This window comes from Pleurodeles waltl, chromosome 11, assembly GCF_031143425.1.
Source record: "Pleurodeles waltl isolate 20211129_DDA chromosome 11, aPleWal1.hap1.20221129, whole genome shotgun sequence".
Taxonomy (NCBI): Eukaryota; Metazoa; Chordata; class Amphibia; order Caudata; family Salamandridae; genus Pleurodeles; species Pleurodeles waltl.
Genome location: NC_090450.1, coordinates 35,879,613 through 35,894,906, shown reverse-complemented (window position 1 = coordinate 35,894,906; position 15,294 = coordinate 35,879,613). Strand labels below are relative to the sequence as shown.

Below are 15,294 nucleotides of genomic sequence, written 5' to 3'. Positions count from 1 at the left end.
TCCAGTGCCTAACTATGTATCATGTCACGCTTTTTGAACCTGCCTGTTCTGTCATTGACCTTCTGGTCATTATTGCTCATGGTCCCCTCTGGCTACTTGCCCTCCAAAGCCTACAGGGCTGACCAAACCCCCAGGCCTAGGCTGGTCGGTCCACACAGTGATCACGTCAAGCCCCAATACCCTCACAAGCTGATAACTCCATCGTAAACTCTTCAAGTACCAATCCCAGCTTCACCTATTTATAACCTCTCCTTCCAGCATCCCCCACACTCGCGGGATTATACACCAATACTACTGCACCTGCCCGATCCAGCTGTTCTACAGGACTCCATACAGCAGCTCCCAGAAGGCCAGCTCCGAGTCCTGCACCATCACTTCAGGTCACCGACAGCCAGTGCTTCCATGACCTTCTATACTGCTCCCACATCGGCAGTGCTTTTACACCATTCCAAACAACAACTTATGTACAGCCAGCAGACACGCCGGTCCATACCGCTGGCATACGACGAGCCTAGCTGGCCTACACTGTGACCTACAGCTTGCATACAGCGCTCCGATGCTACTCCCAAGAGGTCCCCTTTCATCTGCCAATTTGTGATCTTCACTAAAGCTCTCTCACAGTCAATGTTTCTCCATCATACTCCATAGCTTCCATATTGCCCCAACACTACTCCATAGTGTTCCCCTTCACCTACCAGTTTGTGACCTTCACTACAGCTCTCTCACAGATGGGGCCCGAATCACAAATGTAATAATAGGTCTAAACTTAGACTTCAGGTCTAAAGCTAGATTTCAAATCTAAACGTTGGCTTCAGTTCTAAACTTAGAATTCAGTTCTAAACTACAGGCCTGATTCACAAAGGGTCTCCGCACTCGAGGTGTAGGCCCTGCAGTCGTGGTTGGGGTCCCTCACTCATGGCAGGACCTTTTCAGTGGCTAATTGCAGTACAGAGGTCCTGCCACGAGTGTGGGGCCTCCCCCTTGGATGCAGATGTCCTTTGGGAATTGGGCTCTATGACTTCAGCTCTAAACTTAGACTTCAGTTCTAAACTTAGACTTCAGTTCTAAACTTAGACTTCAGGTCTAAACTTAGACTTTACATCTAAGCTCACCTTTGTGAATAGGGCGTTCAGTCTTCATCCACAGCACTCTAAAGTTTGCATATAGCTCCTACAGAACTTCATAGCGCTCCCTTTAGCTATCAATGTGTGACTTTAACTAGAGCTCTCTCACAGTCAGTCAGTTCCTCCACTAAGCCATATAGCTGCACCACAGCTAGCCCTTCGATACCATAATATAGAGCCCTCTTAAAGATGTCACTCTCGCACTACTCAGTAAAACTTTCCAACAGCAGCTCGCCAGTTTGCTCTTGTTTCCACCAGTGCCAATAGTGGCCTAGGCAGGACAGACCCTGGCTTTGTCATCTGCATTCTGTTTATTTACCACTAGGGTGCAGTATGATCTCCAGGTTGCGGTCACACTTGTGCTTCTCCGCCAGGGTGATACAGATGGTGGACGCAGAGTTGGCGTTGGGGTGGGCGTCAGCACGCAGGGAGTGAGACGGGCTTTCCAGGCCTGCAGGAGAAGGGAGTGAGAGAGACAGAGTGAGGGACAATGAGAGAGGTTCAATGACACTTGAAGAGAAAAACCCAACAACAGAGTTGTAACACAAAGTGACAGAAAGTGTTGAAAATCACCATCTGCACAACAAAATACCAATGGGATGGTCAGGCAATGCTATTTAAAAGAACTTTAATGTTTATAAAGGAAACTATTAGTGAAGCGCAAAAAAACTATTACCGGAGTGAAAAATTATAATTTTGCTGGCGAAGGTTTGAGAAGACAAACTTTATAAAAATGTAAAGAACCGAAAAGTCTGCCAGCTTTAAAACACTTTGCAGAGGTCGAAAATTCCTGCAAACAAAATTTTCTAAAGGGTTATTTTCTTGTAATTGTTTTAAAAAATTCCACAAAACCTTCCAACTTCACAAGGGGAAGAAATTATACAATCTGAGCAAAAACCAACATTGCGCTCAGCAGCAGGTGGTCTTGGTACATGCCAATGACTCTACCAAGACTTAATCCATTGGATGCTCTATAGAGTACTGAGCGATCAGTGCATGTATCTTTAGACTTGCAACCTGGAAATGAAGAATTGATTTATGGCCTAAATAATTGAGGTGGAAACAAACGGGAAGACTTATTGCAATCTCAATCACATATTGCAGAAACTAAATTGCAAGACCTGCCAATAACCTCATCAAATAAATGGGAAGAGGAGTTTTAAAGTATGGACTGCAATTAACCTATTACTTTTTGGAGAAGGTGTACAAATCTATACTCCATAAAAATCTTCAAAGACCAAAATTACTTAGATACAACTTGAGAAATGTCAAGAGTCTGAACAGCAAGTGACAAATAAAAAAATCGGGAAGAGAATAAGCTTCAGTGGGAAGATGAAAATGAGGCTGTTTTACCAAGGCAGCGCAAAGTCCCCGGGTGAGTGGCATAGACGTACACGACTCACCTTAGTTTCATATTAAAGGTATGCACAGAAATGTATGTACAGAAATGTACGATATTCGCATATAAAGGAGCAAACGTGTTCCTGAGAATCCATGTACACATAGTCACACTATAAACCCACCCTGGCATCATGGTGGGATCATTGTGGATTTTATGAGTTTTCCCACTTGACAAATGTGTACCTGTGAAGTTCCGATGTAAGTTCTGAGGTGTAGAAGTGTGGGAGAGGTTTTACAAATGTTTGTAGACACCTACAAAGATATGACTGTGTTGCAATTCACCAGTGCTTAATTTGAGCCTGTGATTTCCGGTGCTGGGCACCAGCACGTATTTGTTAGAGGCCAGCACTTATTTTTCTGCCTCAAGCATTTACTGTGAGCAAAAGACACATATGGGAAAGATGGAGAAAGAGAAACACGAAAAAGAGCCAGAAAGGGAGAAAGCAGAAAGCTGCAAGAGTGAGCTGAATGGGCAGGGAGTGCCTGTAAATGGATTAGTGAGGCCCGAGATGGCTTCAGGATTACGCTACTTCAGTATTCTGTGCTCGCACATTTAATTGCAGCAGCCGCATGTTTCAGGGGAGAGCCTTGGGCACCACCACGTTTTTATTTACAAATTTAGCACTGAATTCATCTTCTTGACATTCATGGTTCCTGGAAATCTATATGCGCTAGTGTGTTGTCATTCACTACTACGATTCCTTTAGTTGTCATTAGTAAAAGCAGAAAAAGCATATGTTTATATTTTGTAGACCATATGCACTTACAGATTACATCATTACACACCAAGGCCTTCATAACAGTCTGTCGGTCCATGGACCTCCACATTACAAGTGGCCGATGAACTGGCGGTGCCATCGGTCTTAATCTGCCAGTGCAGCGCTGCCCTCCGGATTACGAGTCCTGTTTCCACCAGCCTTTGCATGGTGGTCGGACTGCCATGCAAAGGCTGGCGGAAAAGGGAGTGTCGGGGTCCCCTGGGGGCCCATGCACTGTCCATGTACTTGGCATGGGCAGTGCAGGGGCCCCCATGGGCAGCCCGTCGTGCATCCACTGCCCAAATTACGTCTGGCAGTGAAAGCGCAACGGGATCTGGTGCACCCGACGCAGCGCCACATTGCCGCTTGCTCAATTATGAGCCAACGTCAATGTTAAGGCCCTGTTACCCGCTGGGCCAGCGGGCAGAAACAGCGTTTCCACCCGCCGCCCCAGTGGAAAACTCGTAATAGGGCCAGTGGGCAGAAGACTGAAGTGGCGTTCTTCTTACGAACAAGTTTGGCGGTAACATTCTACCTATGTTAATCATTGCAAAATTTGGCACGGAGATTGCATTACTTTGTAAGAGGTAAATGGTGTTCCACAACTAATATTGCACATTTATTTATTATTGCCCTGTCACAATATCCAGTGTACGATATCGATTACCATCATATAAAGAAGGTGGAAAGAAGTATATTATAAATTACACAGTGACAAATGCCACTGTGTGTCTGTAGTTTGGTCAGAGATGCCATAGGAAGAGCTTTTTATTTCACTAATAACTTTCACACCATTTAACAAACAATTGCGAATCTTTAAAAAAAAAATCCATTCATCTCAGCTCCTTCTGGGAAAGTTTCTGGTTATCCGTCAAGCAATGGCCAAGAAAAAGGGCAGGTCCCAAAAAGATAATTTCCCTTGTGTATTCCTATGGGAAACGTCTGTTGCAGCTAGAGAAACAAGCATTTGCAATGCAACGGGTCTCGCATTTCTCCGAGTTAGAGCTATTAGCAGTTGTAAACTCCCAACCGGACTTTTCTTGCCACATTAAATGGAAAAAAAGAGCGCAATCGCGCTGCTACAGTTCACTCGTAGTGAAACCTATCGGCAAAAGTGCAATTATCTACGTATCCGGCAAAAGTGCAATTAACTATGTAACAGGGTCGATGTCATGGAAAGCGTTCGACTTCTGCCAAGCGAGATCGCGCTACAAAAAAATATAAAAAGTAGTCCACAAACCAGACAGAAAACAGCGAGCCTCGCATGTTTTCAGTACTTGGTCGCTGCGCTCGAGGAGGGTTAACCACCGGAAAAGGCATGACGTATGCATGCCTTCCACTAATGAAAGCAAGCAGATTTTAACAGGCAAGCCCACGAACCAATGAAAGACACAGACGTGACGTGGATGGGGCTCCGAGCCCTTTTCCAACTACTAAAGCGTCTCGCAAGCGATACGCATGCGCAAGCGCATGGGACGCAGGCTCGACCCTAAAAAACGGATGAATGGAATTACACCAAATTTGGCAACATATGTAGAATTTTACCCAGAGGGTGTGCTTTTTGCTTTTCATTATTTGGTGTGAATCTGTTCAGCTGTTTTCCAGAAACATGCATTTAAGGATGAGCTTGCGGTGGGCGTGAAAGGGTTAAAAAATAGGTCTAGCTGGACTGTAGTTGCCCCCCATTGGCCACTTTAAGAGGGACTAGTCAATGCTGATTGCAACATGAACAATATGTTGTGGCAACCTTTATAAGTCTCCGGGATATAGTACCTGCTTCCTTAAAATCAATTGATAAATATAAAAAGGGACAGGGGGAAAACACATGGACATGTCATGGAAGCCATTACAGGACTCAGGGATATGGGCCCCGTTGAACTTCATCTAGTGAAAGCCTATTTTTGAGGGTCATTAAACGGAGCACATATAAAGGGTGATAAAAGATTTTAGTCAAACATATAAATTGTTTGTTGGCTGTAGCATACTTATTTTAGGAATAGTGGTGTGTTCTAAAGTGATTTTACCCTTTGTAAGATGCTGGTCCTCTGCTGGGATTTGATGAACCATCGTTAGGAGAAATCTGTTTCCTCTCATTTTTTTTATATTTCTTTATTGCCGTTTTAGTCTACACAGAGGAGTAATGCAAAGGCCATGACACATAGGCAGCATAATAGACCAAGTGACAATGAGTACAGCTGTCATTGCAGCGAATGCTGAGCAAGAGTCCAGAGTCAATATGGCGTGGTAGAAATAAGTGTACCTGGGGAAAAAAAAGGTCTCAAAACAGCGAGATAATCACAGAATAAGTCAATGAAAGAAATCACATTCTAGAAACCGTGCCACCAAGCAACAATATAACATTCTTGTAACGAGCATCTGTCTAGAGGAATCAGCAAGGAAAATGCGTCTCATTTTTGCAGAAGTCTGGAGAGAAGATGGGGGGTGGGGAGAGGATGTGGATATGTAAATTCACAAAACCCCAAATCCTAACAAAAGATATGGTCTATAGGGCAGGGAGGTATGTGCATTAGGGACAGTGGCTCAGGCATCTGTTTCCTCTCATGATGTTCTTATAGAGGTTATGAAGGGCGCTCCAAAAGTAAGATGAGAGCACATTTCCTAGAAGTGTTCATAGTTCATACCAGTGGCGCTGGTAATTTTAGGAGGGAGGGGGCGGGCAGGAAGCACACACACTCATTCATTCACACATGTACGCACATCCATTCACAACACACATCAACATTCAAACTTACACGCACGCACCAAACATTCATTTAAAAAACACACACACACTTACCTTCAGCTCGGAGGTCCCAGGAGGGTTGGGACTGCTGCCTTCCCTCTCTGGCTCACCTTAGGTCAGCCAATGAGGGAAGGCAGCAGTCCCAACTTCGTCACAGAGTGGGATGGGGTCAGTGAGACTGCTGACCCCACCCCACTCTGTGACGAGGTGTCACTGATTGACACTCGCCCTGGGCGCTTCAGGGCTTAAACCTGAAGCGCCCAGGCCGGAGTCAGTGGGTGACACTTCCCCTCGTCACCGAGGGGGAGGGCCTCGAGGCACCTTTGCTGAGCCGAGGAGCTCACGCCCATAGGAGCTGTGACCTCTTCAGTCCAGCAAAGTTCAGCTCAGGCAGCCAGGAGTCTGCGCAAATCATGCATGTCTCGCTCCTGGCTGCCTGAGCTAAACATGAGGGGTGTCTGTCGGGCTGGCCTTTGCAAAGGCTGACAGCCACGCTTCATGAGGAGCAAAGCCGGGGGGGGGCATGGCCCCTCCACCCTAAAGGACTGGCCACGGCTGGTTCAAACTATATTGAAATGCATATTATATGTAAAACATATACTTCCAACAGCAGCAGTAACCGCCTGACAGTTAACTTTACTCCAGTGCAAGGGCATCCCTTACTCATAAACCCTTTTTTGAAGCAGCCCCTAAAACATAAAGATTGGAGTTACTGGAATTAGATAATAACCACCTTACAATGAGTACATTATTCCAATTAGGTTTCAGTTTGGTTGTAGATCAAATAATATTTGTTTTTTAAAGGGTAGCATGCTGTTCACCCCCTCCCCTTTGCACCCCCCCTTCAAAAGAGGCCCAGCTGTCCTGCAAAACACTAGCAAATCATGAAATCAAAGTCATGAGTAGAGCAGGTATCCTGAAGACATGTTATTGCAAAGTTATTGAGTAAATGGAGGTCACAAGCAATTAGGCATGTTACTCAGTGTTGTTAATTATGCAGTGCAGAAGTGGAGATAATTACCATCCAGCTTTACAGGCGTGCTTCACATTTTTTAAATGCAAGAATAGTGCATCACCTGTAGAACAACTTCAGGTCTTCTCGCCCTATGCCTAGGTGAGATATGAGATGCCGTAGGGAAGAGATCACCCATGAAGAGCAGAAAGCCAGTAGCCAAAGAACTAGGTGTCCTATCAGTGTGGGTGGTCCATGTCTTGTCCTCCTGCTCCCTAACCTGCAACACCTTCCTACAATCCTGCGGGTTGTGCGTATTGTGCGCGGTGCTGCTATGCGTAATACGTCTCTGTGGTGTTTATATGGTGCTAACAATAGGTGGAACCCATAGAAAATGTTGAGGGGTTTACATTCCAAAATCAGACTAAAAAAACAACAACAAAACAAGATTGTGTATTGAAAAGATATCTCTCATGGATCCCTCTTTCTGAGAGTCCACTTAGGCGCATATTTATACTTTTTTTGCACCGCATGTGTGTCATTTTTTGACGCAAAAACGGCGCAAACTTACAAAATATAATTGTATTTTGTACGTTTGAGCCGCTTTTGCGTCACAAAGTGACGCAAATGCGGCACAAAAAAGTATAAATATGGGCCTTAGTCTTGAGAAAGAGTCAGGCGTCAGGAAACATCTGCGTCAAATGTGTTTCCATGAAATATGGGCCAACGTTAAAATCAGGTTCAATGAGAGCAACAGGTTGCAATGTAAACATAATGAGAAAGCAATAAATGAATTATTGAAAACATTTTGATGAGTTTGCACTTATTGATAGCCAAAGCCTTTATCTACTAATGTGTCCTGGACCTTTTTTTTTTTAAATAATCAATTGGCTACTAAGACTAAAGAATTTGAAACATGTAAGTTGCCTGGACTTGAGTCATTTTGCACTGCGGTAATAATGGTGTGTTTCCCATAGGCCAACCTTATAATCAATGATGACGTGTGATACCAGTATACCGTGTCGTAAATATTGTTTACAAAAATATCACCCCATTCGAGTTAATAATACAGAATCTACACCCACATGGACAATCTATATGTAAAAGAAATTTATGACACAATATTTATGACAGGCTATATTTTTATTAATAATATTCCAAGCTAGGACCAATTGTGTCACTTACTATTCAGCACTAGGACATACTTTAGTTTGCATGAGTATCCTTCACTAAGGTATGGTATAATTTGTGTAATCAGAGACAAGCAGTCACCCCTGTTAATGTACAACAGCAATGTGCATGCTTTCTGTCTTGAGCACAAAGACGATCCCAAAACAGCATTAACTACAGGTTATCACAAAACATTTTTTACACTTAAGCCTGACTGCTTCTTTTGTGCTAAATTGAGAATGGTTGGGGGCAAAAAGATGTACATGTTCACCCAGAACTTCGACTTCGGTACATATGCCTTGGTATCACCACTCAGAACCAACACTACGTGTCACTATGAGGTGGCCATCTAAAGCCCATCCGGATTGACCTGATGGATGTTCCTTCCGGGGCAGGCACCTAACTTACTCTCAACTGATGGCTTGTCTGATGTTATTTCTGCCTGTTTCCACAGTACGCAGACTCGCCTGCTTTGGTCAAAGAGGCAACCCACCTTAAGAAAGATAATGTTGAGCACTAGTCACTAGCCGTGGTCAGTTAATGATCGGTCTTTAATAAGGAAGAGGATCTCTGGACTAGGCATTGCTTTTAGAATGTTCTCGATGACAAAGTATTTCACTTTTGAAAGTGCAGGAAATTGAATCAAAGTTCCTGGTAGATATGCAGCCACCAGCAGGAGAACCCTTGCAGAACTTTTTACTGTATGCCTTCGAATGAACAAGCTCCTAAGGGATACCATTCATTTGATCCCTATCGGTCGGTGAGGACATCTGGTCATCATCCAAGCAGCAACTCTGTGCTGTGCCCTGGGACTGTGGTTCATGAGCTATGTCCAATTTTGGCACTTTATGCATCCACAAGCTGGGTCTCCTCACGGGTTACCCAACAGCATTGGCACATTTGGGCTGTGCATTTGATCACTTTACTCAATCCGCTCTCATTCATAAATGGTGACCACCTTCACGCTCACTGGTGGACTTCTCCATCTATAACCGATGCACCATGGTGGCAATAGTGGAAAAGGAGCACACCCATTTGTTGGCCGCGTCGCCGACATGCTGCACTAAATTTGGTGCTTGGACACGTAGCACAAGAGCATCCACCCGCTTGTGGTGGAAGTTCTATGTGAACCCTTCTGCAACTCAGCTCAGCTGGATGGTCCAGGGTACTGCAGAATTGCCTAACACCAGAAGCACTTCTGCAAGCACCTCCTGAAACCAACTATGCCAAACAAAGTGTGCGAAACCGAGTATGTCCAAGAAAATGTGTGAAGGCAACTATGTCCCGCAAAGTGTGCGAAAGTGACTATTTCTAACAAAGTGTACAAAAGCAACTATGCCTAACAAATAATGTGAAAGTGACTATGTCCAACAAAGTGTGCAAACTATGTCCAACAAAATTTCTGGAAGTGACTATGTCCAACAAAGTGTGTAAAAGCAACTATGTCTAAAAAAGTGTGCAATAACAACTGTTTCTAATAAATTGTGCGAAAGCATCTGCCTCTAACAAACTGCGAAAGCGACTATGTCCAACAAAGTGTGCTCAAGGACTTAGGGCCACCCTTTGCTTTTGATCATCCGCGCACTCTCCAGTGCACTCCTGACTCTCTGCACTCCCTACCATGGTGCTCTGGGTCACATCTGCTCGGCCCGCAGAGATGCTGAGTGACTCTGGCACTGAACTCTGGGCATCCTTCCAGCAGTAATAGGATGTGCCCCTGCCGGTGTCTGACTTACAGCTCAATATTTAACATTAATCCCATCTGTGCTCAGCTTCTCTGAACCCTGTGCTTTCTCTCCTCTGTGTCCAGCAATCCCTCACCCCTGTGCATCCTCCCATTCAAGTCCCAGACCCTCTGGCAGGGGACAGGGACACTGATGGGACTGCATCATGGAATGTCTTCTCCATGGTGAACACCTAACACACTAAAAGGTCACCTCACATGAGTACAGACTGAGGGAGCCCTGCCCTGGGCCTGACCCCAGCTCACTGCTGGGAAGATTATGCTAATGTGAGCATAAGCTGAGAGAATAATCTTCCTGCCTGGCAGCCAGGCCAGCAGAGCCCAGAGAGGACAGCTCCTTTCCTGGCACTTGCACAGTCACATAAAGTTCACCTCACTTTTCAAGTTATGTTACGTCATGATATATCACGTGGCCTGTGCTACGGCTGTTCGAGGAGTAGCAGCCCCCACTCAGCGCCTTGAGACCCTCACAGGTGAGTAGTGCGCTTTACAAATTCCCTGATTGATTGATTGATTGACCTGTCCTGTGTCGACCCATGCAAAGGCAAGTCAAGTACTATGCAATGTCACATGTCCTGCGCTGTGCTATGCTATGGTGTGTCTGTTCTCTGTCCTAGGGTTGCCTTGAAGAAGAAGGAGGTGACAGGAGAGGAGCGACTAGAAAGGGGGACTTGGAGAGAGGGTGGCAAGGTCAGGGCACGGGGGAGACTGAAGAGAGAGGAGGGGGCGGTGGGGGACAGGATAGAAGGAATAAGGTTGAGTCTTGAACATGGAGTTGTCTCCCCCTGTACTGTAGACTCTCCCCAGGCAAAGCAATAGTGCATTGTGGGAAGCCTTGGACATCCGGTGGCAGGCACAGATGGAGCAGGGGACGGAGAGCTGGAAAGGGTGAACAGAAACAATGGGTGGGTTGAGGTTGACGTCTGGGTGGGGTGAGAGGGTTGGTCTAACAGGATTAGCAGACAGAGTGCACTGTTCTAGGCTACCTAGAGCAGCAGTGGTGTAACATTGGTCCCTGCAGCCCACACGGTGCGGGGGCAAGCACCAGGGGCACCCTCAGCACAGCTGGCACTGTGCATGGGTGGCAGGCCCCTGACCTGAGAGCTCCTGACTGGGTTCAGGGGATGGGGGTGCCCCTTCCATGTACTTTGCAGGGGGCACCCTCCAGTTCCGTAACACCACTGTAGAACTATCCAAAGAGAGCCCAAGGGAGGCAGGAGACCGTCAGGCCCCTCTCCACAGTCAGACCACTTCTACTGCCTGTCCCTCATGCCCACAGCTGGAGGGGGCGGAAGAAGATGGGGGTGTTCACTTCCTGTGTGCTTGGCCTTCTGGGAAGGCAGAGGAGTCTGAGGTCGAGGAGGAGCCCTCCAATGTGTGCTGTGGTACCATTTGGCCATTTATAATATTCTGCATTATTAACAACTTTCAGAATATAGATACACGTGAATTTGCATGTGTGCACTCATCTGATGTTATCGCTTTTGAAACGATGTTGCTGAGACTTATTGAATTGTCTTTTTCTGGCTTATGCAACCTTGGCCTCAGTTAGGACTGCACTCAATCTTATTTCAAATAGATGTCTCACCTTGCACCTTCTCTGTTTATTATTTCTGCTGCACACAGTCAAGAAAAGTCATTTTTGTTTATATTCTTTGATGCTGTTCTCACTGTGCTCAAAGTTGTTCTAACGTGGGCTCAGTATTATTGCAACCACTCATCGTCCCGGCCGCTAGCTCACTGTACTTTTCAATCACAATAGTATGCTCCTAGTTGGTAAGTAGTTTTTCCTGCCATATCCGGATGACACTAGCATAGAAGGATTGAATCAATATTAATAAAGTGGAACAATGCTTAGGTCGTAAGGCAATATGCAGCGGTGGCTGTTGCAAATGTCAAGGGGGGACGGGCGGGGCGACGGGGACAGGGGAAGCAAATGATATATTTTTTTAAAAGACTTATGGTCCTGCCGTTCCCGCCTCCTGCCGCTTAGCTCCTCTGCTCTTGATGGTATCCCAGCATTCACTGGGACACCAGCATAGGCTCCCCACCAATCCTGGTGCTGCTCTCATGCTAAACCTAGCATGAAAGCAGCGCGAGGATTGGCCTGAGCAGCTTGGTCTGCTGCTTAGACAGTGCACTGGGGTCTGTGCAGTTTCTCCAGCCCGGCTGTGCAACTCAGCTGGGTTGGAGAAACGTAAGTGTGCATGTGTGTTTGGCCGGCCTGAGACAGACGGCCAAACACACATGCGCACTTAGTGCAGTTCACCCCACCTTCTGTGGCCCAGCCCCGGCCCTCCCTGCACTGCTGGCTAAGAGCCAGCAGATGGAAAATAAAACAATAGTAAACTATAGCCATTGCAGAGAAGACGCCCCTGGAATATAATGTTTAATAAAACAGTGCTCGGATTTGCCAGGATTGAAATTCTTTTGCTCACACCATGATGAATCTGCAGGCTTAATTATTTTCGATTAGAAGATTTCTTATATAAACCCTTGATTTTGGGGATGAGCCCGAACGTTGCTGATGATTTTCCAATGGTACTATGGATACTGTCCGTCTTCTCACTTAGTTGGCTGCTAATTTCTCTTTATTCTGTATTGTCCTACTGATGAGAACCTTTACGGCAATGACTTCATGCAATTTCTGTACTGTACCTTTTGCATTTTTGTAATAAATCTTTCGAATTGTTCTAATTCTGCCCTAGAACTCACTGATGGAGTCTGCCTTACTCAATTGATTGTATCTTTGTTATGATGTGTGCTGTTTTGTCTCCAGACACGTTGCCTCATGAAAGTGAGGTTTAACACCCTACCCCACCCCCCCACACACTGGTGTGTTGTAGAGCTGACTTTTTGGTGTGTAAATTTTTAGGGTCTCCTGTGGCCCACCGCGCTCCAAGGTTTCTGGGTAACCACTATACTGAAGATGTGCAGGCCCTGGACATTCTAATGACAAGGAGGCTACTGCCCCAAGCCTGCTTTCAAAAACAGAGAAATAAATGCAAAAGTGTTCATTGGTTTGACAAGTTAGGCAAAACTTTTCAGACTGGAACTGCCAATCCTAACTGATACTTCTATGACATCATTGTGGGTTGTGTTTCCAGAGCGGGTCTATGACAAGCCGCCGGTGCCTAGTGTCGCACTGCTTCTGGTGATATGCAGGGCCACTGGAATTATGCGGCAATGGAGGACTCAATTATGTGGCAGGGTTTGCTGAATCATGCAGTAAGAAACTGTAAATTGTGCGGCATTATGTGGCACATTTTGTGATAGCATCAGTTCATTATTTTGTCATTATTACACATTCTAACACTGTCTGGACAAAGGGTTCATCTCATTCGTACTTGGGTAACAGCACACTACAGCAATATGCAACTGAAAGGTGAATGATCAACTTTTGCAAAAAGCCTTACGCTGCACAGCAACACGTCACAACTTTTTTAGTAACATTTAATCCATTTGAGCTAGAAACAAAACATGTTTTATTTAAATCTGCAATATATGAATTTAATGATGTATTATGTAGCAAATTTGGCAAATTCATAATTTTGAGAAAAAATGCCAGGGCCGCAGAATCGCATAATTCCAGTGGTCCTGGTAATATGCTTGCACTTTGTCATGTCATGTGTCACGCATGTTACGTTTTGTGCGGCATTGTGATCAGGCCAGGCCAGCACCTCTTGAGAGCCAGGCCAGGCTATGTCAACTCATTTTAGTGACCTTCGTGCAGACACCACCCACAGAAACCTCTCAAGCGTGATGGCTCCTGGATAACTACTTCCTACAGTAAACCACCTGCCAAGAGGAAAAGCAAACAGACACGCGACCAATCGATGCTCTTTGATTTAACATCCCTCTTCTGGAAAATACCATTTACTGCATCAAATCAGTGCATGGGATCGTCCTACTGACCTCTGCCCTTCTCTCATAAATCATGACGTGTTTAGAAGACTCGCCCTGAATGCACTTCACCCAGAAGGTCAATATGTCACCACATATCATCCCGAGGCTTCAATATGATGAACGAGGGGAGGCTGCTAGTCACATACCTCACTGAAGCCTCCTTCTAAGCACTTCACGAGCAGACATTCCTTTCCCCCCTTTTTTCTCGGGAGACGCTCGAATGGGATGTTCCACATTCTGTTCCCTTCTTGCACCGCATGGGCTGTGAGCTGTCTTTAAGTTCTCAAGCGACTTGGGCCATATGCAACCTCAAAAATGGTCCTTTATTCTTTGTGATCAGTATATATGTGTTTGTGAAAAGCAAAGTGTTAAAGCCGATACTAGGCCGAAGCAATTTGAGTGTTGCCTTTTTTGGTTTGTTTAACATTTCTGGTGTCCGGCTGTCTTCAGAGGCCAAGTAGGAAAGTGCCCCCGGGGTGCAAATCAGTTCACTGCTCTCATGTTCTCATATGATATGATGGGGTCAATACATGAATTCATCCTTCCTGAGGGCAGCGTCGAGAGCTGGCAGCTTTCACCGCGATTTACTTGAGAATTGATAAAAAAAAAAGAATGTGCGCTGTTTACACAGAATCTCATATCTGAAAATGTGTTAATTATCTGGAGGGGACATTAAGCAAGATTACATTTTTTATTTTTTATTTATTAATGTATGTTTTTGTGAGTGCTACTGTGCATGTGATGGATGTCTGCACGGCTGCCCACCATTCTACCGACAAGACCTCTTGTGATTTAAAAATAAACTTTTCTTGCTGTGCCTTTGGGGTGTATCACTGAGCGAGTGCCCCTCCCACCGCTCTCCCATGACTGTGCTAGAATGTAAATTTTGTGTTCTCCAGACACAGTCTTTGTTTAGTGATGCCCCGAACCAGAGTAGTCTCCAGCCGAGAGCACGTAGAAAGAGGTCTGAGGTTTCTGCATTTGCCTGTGATCATGAAGGATAAAGGGCTGGGCCTCACCCAAGGGCTGCATCCCACCCTCACCTCTACTACCTACCAAAGGACACAGCTTCAGGAAGTTTAATCAGCAGCTCTTTGTTAACAAAGACTTCACTTCATTTCTAAAGGGAGCCCTGTCACCATCCTCCTCGCCTCCTGCCTGGATCCCCACCCTCCGGCTACTGGAATGCAGGCAATACACTTCCACTGTCTGGGGAAGCTGTCCTCGTCCTCCATCTTGTGCCATTCCACAATCAGAGCATCTAAAATGAATCCCTCTTTGCATTTTTAGTTACTACTGTGAGCCAAAGTCGAGGATGCACATCACCATATAGCCACTCCAGCATCTGCAGAATGTCCTCCTCAATGTCTATATTACTTACCCATATATTTTCTCATAATGCCATGATCCTGAAGTTACTGCTCTTTCAGACATAGCAGGAAGCACTCCATACTTCCCTATGCATGCGTCCAGCCACTACTTTACGCCCCCAGCTC

At 45.6% G+C, this 15,294-nt stretch overlaps 1 protein-coding gene across 4 annotated transcripts in view; it reads right to left on the bottom strand.

Annotated features, from left to right (window-relative positions):
* Nucleotides 1-15,294, bottom strand: part of VWA5B2 (von Willebrand factor A domain containing 5B2) — a 244,142-nt gene that overhangs the window by 84,675 nt on the left and 144,173 nt on the right. For all 4 annotated transcript variants that reach the window (XM_069212954.1, XM_069212955.1, XM_069212957.1 and 1 more), the window contains exon 6: nucleotides 1,444-1,575. In XM_069212954.1, the coding sequence (XP_069069055.1) occupies nucleotides 1,444-1,575 (132 nt within the window). The remainder of the gene's footprint in view (nucleotides 1-1,443; nucleotides 1,576-15,294) is intronic.